Source organism: Megachile rotundata, chromosome 14, assembly GCF_050947335.1.
Source record: "Megachile rotundata isolate GNS110a chromosome 14, iyMegRotu1, whole genome shotgun sequence".
NCBI classification, from domain to species: domain Eukaryota; kingdom Metazoa; phylum Arthropoda; class Insecta; order Hymenoptera; family Megachilidae; genus Megachile; species Megachile rotundata.
In genome coordinates, this window is record NC_134996.1 from 14618625 (window position 1) to 14633838 (window position 15214).

General features: G+C 36.8%; 2 protein-coding genes across 4 annotated transcripts; one reads left to right on the top strand and one right to left on the bottom strand.

Moving 5' to 3' along the window:
* Positions 1–2704: 2704 nt before the first annotated feature.
* On the top strand, positions 2705–7232 carry LOC100883648 (uncharacterized). The gene is made up of 5 exons (XM_076539598.1): positions 2705–2858; positions 3404–3698; positions 5668–5817; positions 6533–6796; positions 6991–7232. Exons 1-5 carry the CDS (start codon positions 2850–2852, stop codon positions 7098–7100), a joined length of 828 nt encoding a protein of 275 aa, XP_076395713.1. The 5' UTR covers positions 2705–2849; the 3' UTR covers positions 7101–7232.
* A 55-nt stretch (positions 7233–7287) lies between these two features.
* On the bottom strand, positions 7288–15206 carry LOC100883760 (phospholipid-transporting ATPase ABCA3). 3 transcript variants are annotated; one of them, XM_012296631.2, is made up of 25 exons: positions 15077–15206; positions 13935–14556; positions 13584–13861; positions 13348–13506; positions 13023–13263; positions 12769–12936; positions 12497–12684; positions 12257–12421; positions 12084–12192; positions 11864–12018; positions 11625–11786; positions 11472–11543; positions 11274–11412; positions 10963–11200; positions 10731–10890; positions 10450–10663; positions 9880–10395; positions 9692–9817; positions 9411–9629; positions 9049–9339; positions 8674–8975; positions 8451–8598; positions 8122–8332; positions 7827–8040; positions 7288–7746 (listed from the first exon to the last, which is right to left on the bottom strand). In XM_012296631.2, exons 2-25 carry the CDS (start codon positions 14236–14238, stop codon positions 7534–7536), a joined length of 4992 nt encoding a protein of 1663 aa, XP_012152021.1. In that variant the 5' UTR covers positions 14239–14556; positions 15077–15206; the 3' UTR covers positions 7288–7533. The 3 variants fall into 3 exon arrangements, with proteins under 3 accessions (XP_012152021.1, XP_012152026.1, XP_076395704.1); XM_012296636.2 differs by lacking the exon at positions 15077–15206 and adding an exon at positions 14706–14962; XM_076539589.1 differs by lacking the exons at positions 9692–9817; positions 15077–15206 and adding an exon at positions 14706–14962.
* Positions 15207–15214: the final 8 nt, after the last annotated feature.

Here is a 15214-nt window from a genome sequence, read left to right on the forward strand (position 1 = left end):
GTAGACAATTATTTTATGCGAGGAGTCAAAGGATATTGAGAAACGCAATTCCGAAGCAAAGAAAGGGTGTTGGAGTTCAGGGATAAGGAGTAACTTATTTCCGCAAAATATCACAGCACCTTATTCGGTGATTACCGCAAAGATCAGGTGCCTCCCGATTGAAAGCGGCGAAGGTACATGAATAGTAGATCGCTTACTACCGTTGGCTTGGCGTGCACGATCCTTTTTTGGTGACAGCGCCCACTAGCTAGGTGAGCATCGGAGACCGCGAAGGTGCTCGTCGACGAACCGTTCCTTCGATGAACCTCACCTCTGGCATAACACGAGCAGCAAGATAGATGAATGCGCGGATAGCACGCCAAAGGGCTGGGTCTTCTCAAAGCGTATCGGCGTGTTCGGTGACTCGATCCGTTTAGAAAGCATCCCAAGTTCTATCCTCTCCAGTACCAACTGGTATACATTGTCTCGAGAGTTCGCGGTATCCTATTATCGAGCCACGACTCACGATCGCCCTGTTTTTTACCCGAGCCGCACCCCTGCATCGGCTAATTCGAATGGCTCGCAGCGAACCGATCCTATCGATCATCGAATCACGCGGCTTTTCTGTATCCTGTCCAAGGCTTCAGCTCGATTCTTGGAGGTATCCCTGTCTGATCTGATCCTGAGATCCAATGGCGTTCGCCAGACAGAATCTATTACCAGCGATGCTCCGATAAGCGTAGGTATCGACTCCTCCGGGTCTGGGTGTCAAGTGGTACCAGCGATTAACCTGAAGTTAAAGAGTTTAGCGAGTAACTGTGCGTTACAAGGATAGGGTCGTTTGTATAGGTTTCCCAGAGATACTTGAAATCTGTTCGCGTTTTGCAATCGGTATGAATGAGATGTACATTGTGGGAAAGAGCGAAGTGTGATTTATTGTTTTTTTCGCGAGACTTATTTTATTACCATTTTGGGAGTGGTTCAAGCCAAGATCATCGTTAAGCGAGATAATTCATGAGAGGCTATAAATCGATTTTAGAAGCTAAAGGGTTTACATAACCGAAAGGAGCGTTCGGAGATCACCCGTTCGGGGGAGTGCGATGGATTACCTCACCGATTCAGCAACTTTCTTCCAGAAACAGTTGTTATGAGACTCATAAGAAGAAAGTATGACCGGTTACGTAAAACATTTCACTCACCCTTTAGGCAGCATCCCAGATACATTGGGTACTGCGTCACGTCGATTGTTGCTAGGATTCGATCGATGAATTCCGGACCGACTGAAAACTATCAATCTCTTGCATGAGTACGCGAAATACATGCAGACTTTTATTTCGCTCGAACATGCATCTTATTCGTGAGCGCGATTCTCTTACCTTTTATACAGTGTCATTATGAACGGAGAAATCAACCATTCTCACGGAAAGCAATCATAATATTCTCTAATACATATCTCTCATATGTAGCGTGGCATCAATCAACTGTTTCACAGAGATATCATAAAGCAAGTATTTAACATCTCAGAATTATGAGAGATCTTGAAATTTTGGATAGAGTTTTTCATCGTGAGATTCTTACGTCTTCATATTCTTAAAATTTGAATTCTTCCTCTCATAAGTTTCACATCGCATCAATGATCGTTGCCTCAACTAGTACATTATATTCCAATTTACTGGAAAGAAGAAAAAGAAGCGAAATAAAAAGGATCGTGCAAGAGTAAAGTAGACGTCAAGGGGTTAATCGTATACCGCATAATTCCAGTACGGAGCAAAGAAACCGCTAAATCCCAAAGTGACCCGGTAAAAGTGAAGAGTCTGCATAAGGAACTGAACCGTTCGCGCCAATCAACCACGAGGTAAGATCTCGGAGACGCGAACTCGAGAGAGGTAAAAGATGGTTATTGGGAAGCGATCACGTCGAAGGCGTCTGCCTCGGAGCGTGAGTACGGTGACCCGAGGGGGATCGTTAAGCGGGCAAGTTACGTGCCGATCGGTAACACCAGAAACGATTTGGAGCGGCATCTCGTATACGTACACGTTCGCACACCTACGTACATTACGTAGCATCGGTACGGTTGATGCGCAACGCACCTGGTTGCGCAATTATCGCGCACGGTTGCGGAGCGTGCGTTGCTCTCTATAAACCATCCCATCCATCGTGGATGATGATGACGCTACACGACCCCGTGGCTGACGCGGGATGTCAGAGGCGAAATAACCGATATAATTACAAAGAGAAACGTATGTACGCATATTGAATCGTATCGTACGTCGCAATCTTCCATATCAGAGACGCCGCTCGTCCCCGTACCCGACGATCCTCCATCCTCTTCCAACTGGAACAGTCGCATCGCGTAACCTCTCTTTTTCTGACAGCCATCGGCTGTCCCTTCGCCCGTCTACATGCTCCCATACACGCGAACATCGATTCACTTTCATGTCGACCCGATTAGTCGACCTTCAGGTCCAACCGACGAGAGATGCCCGCCGATCTGTATCACCTCGCTTGCGCAACCACCCCTTCATCCTTCGTCTCGCACCGTGGCTCATCTTCAACCGCCCTCTCCCTTCGTATCTCCCTCTTCTTCTTCCTGCTAACCCTTTCTCTGTTGCTCCTTCGTTACCCGAGTTCGCGAACTTCGCCGAGGGACGCGGCACCGGGTGTTCACCAGAGTTTCTAAGTCTCTTCCCTTCTGGCCGGGTGGGAGGAAGACGATCCTCGGCCACGGATCGCTATATAAGCACAGTCGCTTCGACCTGAATCTGCACAGACCAATTATTGCCATCGTTTGGCCATACAACGTCCCTCTGTGCAACCAGTATCGTCGGGCAGGCTCAATTTTCGTCAGGATTTCATCATTTGTCAGCGAGATGAGATCGGTACGGCTCACACGCGTCTGGTGACGTTTGTCCGAGTTGGACCAGGTCTAAATTCACTAAAAAGTGTCAAGTGCTCAGTGTTACTTATTTTAACATAGTTTTCACTCATTATTCTTACCTGAGTGCCAGACTGACACAAGTCCAACTTCTCTTCTCACTATTTAATCCATTTTCTTTTTCGAAAAATGTGTAAGTGTTTTTATTCCTCTGCTTTTCGAAAATCGGCTTGTGAATGTCTGGATCTCAAGTACAGAATTTAATTCTATTGCATACTGCATTTTGGTCTAAATGATCTTTAGAGCACGTATGGACCCCCCTGAGATTCGAAATTTCCGTTGAATAATTTGCAATCTCGATTGCAATTCGTTCCATTAATTATTTCAATTTGTGGAGCAAAGTGCGCGTGGAGAAACACGCAGTCCAGTGATGACATAATTCATTCTTGCACTTCCATAAGCTAAAAATAGTTTTGAGATTTTAGACAATTAATTGATACACGCGTTAAAATAATGGTAAAAAATATATTACAAACGTCATTTTAACAGCTCGCTGTCGCGCTGCTGGTAGTCGGTACCTGTTACGCGGCCCGACTGGAGAACACTTACCTTCCTCCGGGTAATGCGGGCACCGCGGGAGGTGCGGGTTTAATACAAGCGCCAAATAGAGGCCCTGGAGGTCCTGGTGGTCCCGGAGGACCTGGTAGACCCGGTGGAGCAGGCGGTCCTGGTGGTCCAGGTGGTCCAGGTGGTTTCGGCGGCGGTGGAGGGGGTGGCTCCTTCGGCGGTGGTGGTGGAGGAGGTGGCGCTTACGGAGGTGGCGGTGGAGGTGGATTTGGAGGACGTAAGTACCTATTTTTTTTTATAATAAAAAGAATTAATTGTGTGACTTATTACATCGAAAAGTTAACTTGAATTCTTTACTTACTGGAAGATTATTTAATCGTCTAATGAGTCTTCAAGTTTTTGAAGTAATTGAAGTTGTATAAGCAAACTCAACACAAATATTATTGAATTAAATTTCCTCCAATATTAAAATTGCATGTATGACAATTTTGAGAATAATAATTTATAGTGGCGTGTTATTATGCAACTACTTAAAGATGATTCCTAGTTAGACGTTCATTAATATCGATTTCCTCACGATAGATTACTATAATTTGCGTAAAAGGTACAAGTAAATTACTTCTCGTAATATAGTAATAACGGGGTAATCGCATAGCGTACGTGACGATATTAAAGTTTATCGAAAGTAATATCATTTTTCATAGCGGTCATTATTCTTCGTTATCTAACCAAATAGTTTGAAAAATTATGTTTGGAAGAAGTTCTCTTTTCATCTGTAGTACTTTTTCGTTAAAATTCTTTGCTTTCCTTGTTCGCTCCAGTACACATCGTTTCTGTAAACCCATAAATGAGATTTCATCACATCGCGTGTTACAAAAAGAGCAACATACATCAGGACGTCAACGCATTAGATCACGAAATGAAATTACACTGCGTTTTTTACCACGCTTAGAGGGAGAGAAATCGCGCGATGGGAGATTCATCGTTGTTCGACTCGCTACGAAATACAGGTTGTCTCCAAACTGGCACAAAAAATATTCACTGCATACGGTTCTTTTACAGGCACCAACTTTTCTCAAATTCTCAAATTTCCAAATTGCTATACTTCCAAATTTTCAACTAGTAAGATTTCTACATTTTTCAATTTCCAAATCCGAACCTTGAAAATTTCTATATTTCCAAATTTTCTATATTTTCGAATTCCCATACTCCCACACTTTGTGGCTTCTCGTTATCTAAATTAATAAGTTACCACGTTTTTGTTGCAACTCGTCATATAAAAACTGTGCTCCGTTAATTGTACAACCTGTATAAAAAGTAGACACATATCATGAAATAAAAGTGAGAACCGTGAAACGTCTAATCACTGTATCCCTCGTCTAATGAAGACGAGCTCACGGGGTCCTGGCAATCGTTCGGCCACGATTCGAATACCGTGGGAATCCGTTGCGAAAATTGAGATCAGAGTAGAGTCTCTCGTGTGTCTCCTTTTCTACGGTATACCGCCAACGACCCAGTAATTAGGCTCCATTCAGTTACGAATTAATCTCGAGTATGTTCGTGGATTTCACCTAGTATGATGTAATCTGAGATTGCACGGATAGGTCGATCGATAAAAAGCCGATTATGCCATGTGGGATGAAACGAGGAGTATTCTGCGAAGACCGCTTGAAAGCCTGACTAATTGCTTCTGTTAAGGATGATTGGTTATTTGCATTTCTATCGGCCGTTCGTCACCAAATCGTTCGCGTTTCCTAATGTGGAAACGCGTAATGTCTTTCAGGTTTCCTAATGTGTTCGCAGTAATGGTCGACTATTTATCGATTGTACCATTGCTTTTACAATGTATTAAGTGTTGCATAAGTCTGTTCCTGCAAGAAGAATTAAATTGTTCAGAACATTTCCTGAAAGATCGATAGACACCTAGAACGTATGTATACGTTTTCAAAGGGTGAATCCTGAATTACCCATAAACTTTAAAATAATACGATAAAATTTACCTGATGATAAATGTCCCTCTTCTTCCTGGTTACGTCTCTGGTAAATCACCTTCTCATACGAACTAATTGCGAACGTTCATTTATCATTTTTATGGTAAACGAATCGTAGAAACCGGAGAGTATCTCTGGCACGTTGTGCAACATCGACCAGGGAATGATTCGAGTGAAATTTTCACGAATCACGATTGCGATACTTAAAGCGTGTCATCGAAAGTGGTAAGCGAGAGAAATAACCGAATGTTTTAGCCGGTGGCGGTGGACCAAGAGGAGGTCCCGGTGGTGGCCAGGAGATACCCATCGTCTCGTTCAACAATCAGAACAGCGGCGACGGCAACTACCAGTTCAGCTACGAAACAGGAAATGGTATCAGTGCGCAGGAAACGGGTCAGCAGCAAGGTGAGATCAGGGCCAGCCACATTTCCCAACAACGACATCCCGTGTTCCTTTTCTTCGCGGTCCGTTCACTGCCATTTCTCGCCGTTATGAGTTCCTATCCATCATCGCGTTCAGCCTAGAATCCTTCCGTTTTACAATGGGAGCCGGATCGGTGAACGCTGGAACGCCGCAACTGATAAAACCTGCCTGCTCTTCTCCGTACACTTCCTGCAACACCTGCTTTCGCAAAAATAATAGTTACTTCGATTACTAAGAACAAGTTCATTTTCATCGAAGCAAAAAACAGTCATAACTTAATTATATTATGAAAGAACAATATTATTTAAAATTTGAGACACCAATGTATATTGTCAATACTTGAGTATCCTTAATATTTATTAACAGTACAGAAATATTGACAATATTCAATTGATAACATACACTATCTGTCCCCATACAGCCCTCGATTCTATTAAAATGCAAAGTCCCTTAACAGGTAAAAATGCAGCCGTGTTCTTGCGGAATGCGTGACCCACTTCCGGTTCTCGACAGAGCGCGCAGAAAGGCCGCAGGCAACCGCTCGTTCCAATTCCGACTCGCGATGAGTGATTACCGAACAATGATCGTTATTAACAAGCTGGAAAGCCGCAAAAATTTCCTCGATACAACATGACGCAATACAACCCAGCCTGTTACACCTGTTGCATCAAGGGTTCATTCGTCTTTCTCCTCGCAGGTAATTCGGAAGCGGTTAGTGGATCGTACTCGTACACGGGACCTGATGGCGTGCAATACAGTGTCTCTTACACGGCTGACGAACAAGGTTTTCATCCCCAAGGAGCTCATCTTCCGACACCACCTCCCATCCCACCGGAAATCCAACGAGGAGTCGAATTGGCACTTGCCGCTGAGGCCAGAGGAGAGAATCAAGACACTTCCGGTGGTGGTGGAGGAGGTGGCGGTAATGGCGGAGGCGGATATTCAGGCGGGGGTGGTTTCGGTGCGTTTCGATGAGTAATTGACGTAGAAAGTTCGTTATTGTACTAATGAACTTATTGCTTCATAAATGTGAATGAATCAGATAATCAGTTACTTTTGTTCAAGTCCTAAAACAGTAACAAAATTTAGAAGTGTCATCGAAAGATTAGATTCCGTGTAATTTTAATTACATGTTTTTGTTTTTTAAAACAGGAGGCGGTGGCGGTGGTGGTGGTGGTGGAGGTGGTCGAGGTGGAGGTGGCGGTGGAGGCGGCTATCAAGGTCCAAATTCATACCAAACGAGCTCGGGCGGATACCATTACTAAACGACACCCTGAAAGTCATTGCGTATCAATTTTGTTCCATTACAGCAATCTCATTTAAAGGCGGACTTATGTACATAAAAATATCGTTTATGTAACTTTTTTATTTATATAAAATATGAGTACTTTTATTTATATCGTTGTTTCTCTTTCTATAAAACCACACACCATTTATCTTGGAACATGAAAATATTTTTAAGCGTTCTTTATTAGAAGATAATGATTGTAACACAATTGCAATATATTCTTAGTATACTATGCATTTTGAAAAATTACATATATATTTATAGCGCTTCATTTATGCTGTAAATTTAAATATACACGTTTGAGAATAAAAAAATTATGGAATAAATGTACGACATAGTGCACAATAATACTTTCCCAAATTAAAACAGAATACTTTAAAAACTTTTTTATAAGCGTAATTATACAACATTTAAATAAGTGCTGGACTAGTTCTGGAATCTGTAGACCCTTCGGGTTCCTTTGTTTCAGTTCCTCTGGCGAACTGAATGAAAAGCTGCTCCAAGGTAGCTGATAAAACAGCATAATCTTCGATACAACTGTATCGGTTTTTCAAATCCTTCATTGTACTGTACATTTTTTCCCACGTCGTTCCAGAATTATTGACGTGATAAGCAATTAATCCCTAAAGAATGGAGATTGAGATAACATCACAAGTTTGTATGATTCATTAGCAAATGATTCGTATTTGTCAAGAGCTATTACCAAATTCTCATCTCTGACTTCACACGTTAAAGATGATTCCATAATCATCTTTATATTGCTAACATCATCATCCGATCTACTGGGATTTAATTTGATGTGAATATCGTAACCAGCGCCGAATCGTTGCTTCAATTCTTGGCTTGCACCGATGCAAACCAATTGACCTTTCACCATAATGACTAGTCTATTGCACAAAGCCTCGCATTCTTCCATGCTGTTGTAAATATTTTTTTTATGCAAATAAAGGTGCAATAGGGAGTTTCGGTAATATGTATTATTCAGTCAAATAAAATACCTGTGAGAAGTAAGAATAATAGCTTGTCCCATTGCTTGACACGATTGAAGAATATTCCATAAGGATCTTCTAGCTGCAGGGTCGACCCCCGTCGTTGGTTCATCCAACAGAACAAGTGTTGGATTCCCAATTAAAGACATTGCAATATTCAAACGTCGTTTATTACCTCCACTGTAAGTACCACTTGGTTGATACATACAAGCATTTAAATCTGAAACGGGTGGATAATATAATATGGAACGATGTAATGCGTAACATTACAAAATTAATTTTATATGCACGTAAATATATTTATAAAAATACGTGATAAATATACGTATGTATCTTACTGAGCCGATTGATCCATTTATTGACTTCTAAGTCCACTTTGGATCTAGGTATACCTCGAAGTAATGCGAACAATCGCAAATGATCAAACGAGTTTAACGAGTTGAGTAAAGCATCTGTTTGTGGGCAATAACCCATTTGAGCAAGATACTGGAAATAAAATTATATGATAAAAAAAAAAACAATTTACAATAAATAGTCTTACAAAAAAAAAATGTGTATTACGTTTTTCCTGTCTGCACGAATTTCTGATCTTCCTAAGTACATGATGCCACTGTTTGGCATTTCTTCACCAGTCAACATTCTGAATGTAGTGCTCTTCCCAGCGCCGTTAACGCCAAGTAATCCAAAACATTCTCGTTGCTTCACTCGGAAATTGATTTCCTGTACTGCCATTAATTTCCCGTAATATTTACTTAACTCATAAACCAGGAACAGACTCTCGTTGTTATTTTCTGAACTTTCAAGAGTGTCAGGTTTAATAGCAGGCATTGGTGTTTCTTTCTCTTTTTCGCTGATTCTTTTTCCTAAAGCATAATCATACTTGTACATAATCATACTATTTATGTATAGCATAATTATTTAAAGAAATAGTTGTACCTTCTTCAGATGTTAAATCACGGTTCGTTAGATTCCTCATTTCTAACGCCACTGCGTACTTCTCCTTCTGTACCTCTTCATCTTTTATATCACAGGCATTTTTTAACTTTTGATCGAATACTTTAGCGTAAAGTTTGTCTATTAATCGTTCTTCTAGAATAATAAGTACAGCAAAATATATTAATGGCGTGACGGACAAATATACAACGCATTCTCCCAGGCTCATGTCACTACTATAGTCAGAAAAATAGGAAAGTTGCTTTTTGCAGACTCCATCTGCACACTCCAAATCTAGTAAAGAAACATAATAATAATTGTCTGTGTTGTTGAAGTAAAAAACTGATTAAAATATAAATTCATACCACAGCAAATATCCATAGGAGCTAGGCAAACTACGCTCTGCAATCGATTTGGTAATCGACGGCATCTTGCATTTTGTACAGCTATTTCGAAGAAAGAATATTGACCATGAAATAGGCTCACATGAGGTATTAGACGGAATATTCTTTTCTGTATCGCGTGTAGAACCTTCAAGTATTCGAAACGGAAAATCACTTCATGCAGCAGATATTGCAGCAACGCTAGAAAAGAAAACAAATGATCATTTCAAGTATCCTTACTATTTCAATATTTGATAACTTACTGAATCCAACAGGTACAAGACTCAATATGGTCCCCACAGTATTTCTCGATTTATTGACAAAACTAAAGATATATGTTATGAATAAAGAATTAATGCCAAACAGCAGTAATAGCAGTGTCATAGTCACTGAAAAAAGAGTTGAAGTTAAATTAAATTTTTAATAAATGTTACAAGTTTAAGTATCTTACATATTTCTGTGCTGTAGTATAAGCGAATATCCAAGATAACATCCATAATATAAAGCCCTAGTATGATAATGAGTACACAAGCTGTGAGAACTATAAAATCAAAGGTGAACATGGTGCCCCAATATGAGAAAGAGGAGACTCCCGTCATTCTTTGAAGTTGCTTTATTTTAGTTTCCATCTCTTGAAAGGGATGGATAAGAAACAACGCTACAGTTGGGAAGAAGAAAGAGCAGAATACCAAAACCCGAGGCAATGCTTCAGCGCTTGGTACTAACATCGTTGCTGACAAAGAGTTCGGTAACTGCTGGCTTGAAATATGAATGGAATATTCTTCTCCAGCTATTTGTTTGATTAATGCATTTGATATTAGATTCACAGTCAATGGTATACTATGAATTGCTAAGCCAGAATAAAAACCATTAACATATACAGCTCCATCAGAAGTATTAAATTCTGCAGAAACAATGTAATTGTTGCGATATTTTGCAATGTCTTGAATAGCATGATCCAACAAAGCTGAAAGGACAGTTGAATTAACTTTTTAAAATAAAACGCAATTGTTGTGCTTACCTTCTGAAACACTTTTATCTTGCTTTACTTCCTCTGCAGATCCACCAAAATATTCTACAGTATTTTTATAATGTTTACCAAGCATTTCATTTTCAGAATACAAAGCTTTTGGATACCTGTACATGTTAAGTTGCAGTGGAAATACATTTGTTGATTCACTAGGTGTGTCGTAACTTAAGCCCATTAATACTACTGACAAAATTGGTAAAAATAGCTGGAAGACAATAATATGGTAAGCTAAAATAATAAATTAGTTTTAATGGTTTTATCTTAATACGTACAGTCAATAATGTATGACTCAAATTCTTCCTAGTGTAAGTTAATTTTTTATGATACAGCGCTAAAATAGTTTGTATACACAAAGGCCATCCCGTTACTTTTTGTAATGGAGAACAGAATATTTCATTCAAATGTGTTTCTTTGTCTTCTTTTTTAATTACTCTAAAAGTGAATAAATGTTTGATTTATAAATTGAATTAAATAATAAATGAATATAATTGAAAAGTATCCTACTTTAAAAATACTTCTTCTAAAGTAATAAGTGACACGCTGATCCCTGTAACACCTAGTTTCTTTTTTTGATTTTCAACTTTATCTAAAATTTGTGGTAATGTCTCAGTATTTGGTACACTTAAAACAATCTTTTCACTGTCTACACTTATTTGTTGTGTTCTTGCATCAAACTTGTTTATAACTTTCTCTGAATTACACCAAGATTTAGTTGATAATGTAACTTCTAAATGGCCATAGCCTAAAATTAAACAATTATTTACATGTACTTAAGTGTACATTACACATTAATACTTTATAGTTCAAGTACCAACCATATTGCTTTTTCAAAAACATGGATGTACCATAACATTTTAATCGCCCTCCGTGCACAATAGCAATTCTGTCTCCGAGTATATCAGCTTCTTCCATATTATGTGTGCTAATCAAAATTGTTTTCTTCCCTCTTATTTTCTATAAAAAATTGAATTCTTTTACATCCGTAAAAATCGATTATTAATTGGTCTACCTACCAATATAATATCCCATATATCTCTTCTAGTTTCAGGATCCATTCCTGATGTTGGTTCGTCCAAAATTACAATCTAAATATTATTGAAACAAATTACTATCAAAACAGTTATTTTTTTTATAAAATAACTGAACTGATATTAATAAATTCTTACACTAGCATCACCAACAAGAGCCATCCCAAGGCACAATCTTCTCTTCTGTCCTCCTGACAATTTACTTGGAAGAACATTTCTTTTCTCACGTAATTTTAATTTATCAAGAAGCATATTAACATTTAGTTTAATTTCTTTTCTTGTTTTATTTACACCTTTCAACTAAAACATTTACACATATCATTCTGAGAAAATTATTATTTATTTACAATAGTACTTAGACTTATCAATGTACTTACTAGACCAAAAAATTCTAACTGTTCAGATACACTCATATCTGGAAAAACCATATTTTCTTGAGGACATAATCCCAAGTCATTTCTGATAACATCCAAATGTTTTGCAATGCTTTTGCCATTTATAAGAACTTTCCCTTCGGTTGGGCTTATTACACCTAATAAATAATGTAAAAACATACTAATATAAAGATTCTTATTTATCATTTTATTTATATTTTACCTGTTAAGATAGACATTAGTGTAGTTTTCCCAGCGCCATTATGGCCCAATAAAGCTGTGATTTGACCTTTGTATAAATCAATCGTAATTCCTTTTAATGCTTGAACTGCCTGTTATAAAATAATTACAAATATAGTGAAATCTAAGTATTTGCCTTAAAGCATCCAATCTTACCGATTTTCGAAAGCAGTTAGTTTTATACGTTTTCTTAAGATTACGTATCTGAATTCCAGGAGTAAGTGCACCTTTTGTCACAGATTCAAAATTTTCATTATCCACTTTATCATAGTCAAAATCTTCTATATCCTCATCAAGATATACTTTATTTCTTCTTAAATACTGCAATATTTGCTTTATTATAAAAACATATCTTTAGTAAGATGTTAAAGCATTTTGGAACATTAAACAACTTACCTTCAAAAAATAAAATGGCTTTTTACGTACTCCATACTTTCCTGGAAAAATAGCATTGATATACAATGCTAAAAGGAAATGCAGTGAAGCACCCAAAAGTGAAAAAATTAATATAAATCCAATAGATCCACTGATATTATATTGTGGATCTCCAACATCAAACATATTTGACCATTGGATACCAATTACTAAAAAGTAAAACATACTTAATATTTAAACAACACGCATAATTAAATACTGCTGATATAATATAAGCAAATATTTTTGCATACATTTAGTTTCGTATGCATTGACCTCTTCCAAGAACCTATACAACAACATATTTGGAAACAATAATCCCAAATATGGTATTATTGAAAATACTCCATCTCTTGTTAAGTGTCCATGAAGTGAAAAAGAAGCAGTATAAATAACTGATAATGCTGTTATCACAAAACGTGCTGCAAGAACAATTATGTTATGAAATCAAAGGTATTGCACAACTTAAGTATATATTACGTAAAATTTACCTGGAAATGAAACTTACGCTTTGAAAAGTATGCAGCAATGTGCATACCAAATGATATTAAATGAGCAATATGTACTGTAAACAGTAACCAAAATATAAAACTGTTGCCATAATACAAATATGGATCAACATTCTTAGAGAAAGTGTTTTTAAATAATATTATTATTGGAACTACATAAAAAATGCTGAAAAATACTCCAGTAATTAACCAACTTAGCAGATTTTGATAATGCTTTACTCCATTCATTGCCATTAAAACCTGTACACAATTATGTAATATGTAATTACAGTGTCTATCTTATAATTAATATAGAAGTTATATTAAAGTTTATAACACACTTACATTTACTCCAATGTATTTTTCCTTTGTTGCATAGTTTGTTTCTATACATAGTGGAATTAATAAAGCAATGACTGCAAACATGCACACTGCCATTCTTAACATAATATCAGATTCGTCTATTTTAACATATGGTGGATAAGGCATTTTTTGTATTGACATCTAAAATATAAATATGAAATGAATAACAAGCATTATCAAGAACAGGTGAATGGCAGCACAATGATATTTTATAATACCTTTCTCTCTATTGAAGAATGTGATGTATGATTTATAAAACATTCATCAACACATATTTGTAATGGTATAAATGGTATTGCATTATAAAATGAACGCTGCTCAAATGTATTGTAAAATAATGTATTTGGAATTTCAATAGCATGTCTTATTTTGTATTTTATATCAGTTGTATTGTATTGTTCAAATACAACAGCTAAAACATTAACATGTGGAGCTTCAACTTGTAAAATTGTGTAAGCATTAATCATATCATCTTCGGATGCGAATCCAGCTATATCTAGGAATTAAAATAATGTACAACTGCTTCAAATATTAACAAAATAAAGCATAACAATGGTTATAATACTTACTTTCATATGGTAATCTCAAACATAATCGAATGTCATTCATAAGATTTTGTGTATACGAATTCCGTGGCACATAGTATAAAAATGTCATATCTATGTTTATTGAAGTTAATTCATCTGGATGGTAGTGTGTACTTTCATTAATCTTTCTGGGTGGCTGTACACTGAAGTCTCTTGTAGCTTGTATTAATACAAACAAAGCAATAGGTATCAAACACTGTACAAATAATGTTGTTTTCCAATGCCTACAACGTACTATCAAATTTTTATATAAAAGAAGGGCAAAGAGCCTGATGTTATTAGCCATTTTGATTTTGTAATGTTACTAAATATCTTTTAAAAATTTTATGGTTTCTAGCAGCCAACATATGTTTGCATATGCAAATTCAGTTAAAGAATGCCATTGGAAGTTCATAAAAGTACAACGAATAAATTATGAGAATTGATCTATGAATCAGTATATACTCTGATAAAATACCAAAGGTGCCAAACACGTAACCTTGACTACTGTCAAAATGTATAAATTATTTCATTATTTCATTTGTAGAAATTTTATGAAATATAACTACAATTCCAGTAAACTTCTTGCATTTTGACTTTCTCATGATTGTCACAATAATTTTCTCTGAAAACAAAATGAGTTTGTTTTAGAATAATGTCAGTGTATAATAAAATAATATTCGTACACAATTAAGATCTAACACTTGCAAAACATATTGTAATAGATAATAATTTTTAAAAGGGTATATATAAATAACTTTCATGTATACATACCTGGAATGTAATTAATTGTTTATTAACTTATAGCAAAAAAAGTTATAAAAACAATATTTTCTTACATATTTTTATTAAAAATATATACAGATTAATATTTTGTACTAAATATTACCCGAAAAATTTACGTGTGACAGCAGTACTGCTTACATACAATTGTCACAACGCAACTGGGTTTCAAATTATCAATAAGTTGATTCTATAGATAAGCAGTATAGATAATATATTATCTCATAGCATATCTTATATATAACATTGAACATGAACAAGTAACTGTTATGCCACATTGACGTAAGTAGTTTGTGCCCACGGGTTGTTTTATCCCCCAAAAGTTATGAACTTTACCATTTTTCAAATCTTTAAATACTCACATTTATTAATCTTCAAAATATCAAATTTTGGAAGTCATTGATTTCTTATTAAAACTAGGGGATTTGGACTATCCCACACAAAAATCCTAATTGCGCCAATGTTTCGTGACGTGCGTGCGTTCAGAATTCCACGGAAGT

Bases quoted from the DNA above. Each gene is read 5' to 3' on its own strand.
- LOC100883648 (XM_076539598.1), top strand. The intron at 3,699-5,667 runs GTAAGTACCTAT...CGAATGTTTTAG, and splicing joins TGGAGGTGGATTTGGAGGAC to CCGGTGGCGGTGGACCAAGA. The intron at 5,818-6,532 runs GTGAGATCAGGG...TTCTCCTCGCAG, and splicing joins GGAAACGGGTCAGCAGCAAG to GTAATTCGGAAGCGGTTAGT.
- LOC100883760 (XM_012296631.2), bottom strand. From the start codon at position 14,238: ATGGCTAATAACATCAGGCTCTTTGCCCTTCTTTTATATAAAAATTTG. The intron at 12,019-12,083 runs GTAAAATATAAA...ATTATTTATTAG, and splicing joins ACTAATGTCTATCTTAACAG to GTGTAATAAGCCCAACCGAA. The intron at 11,201-11,273 runs GTTGGTACTTGA...GTTTAATTTTAG, and splicing joins GTTTTTGAAAAAGCAATATG to GCTATGGCCATTTAGAAGTT.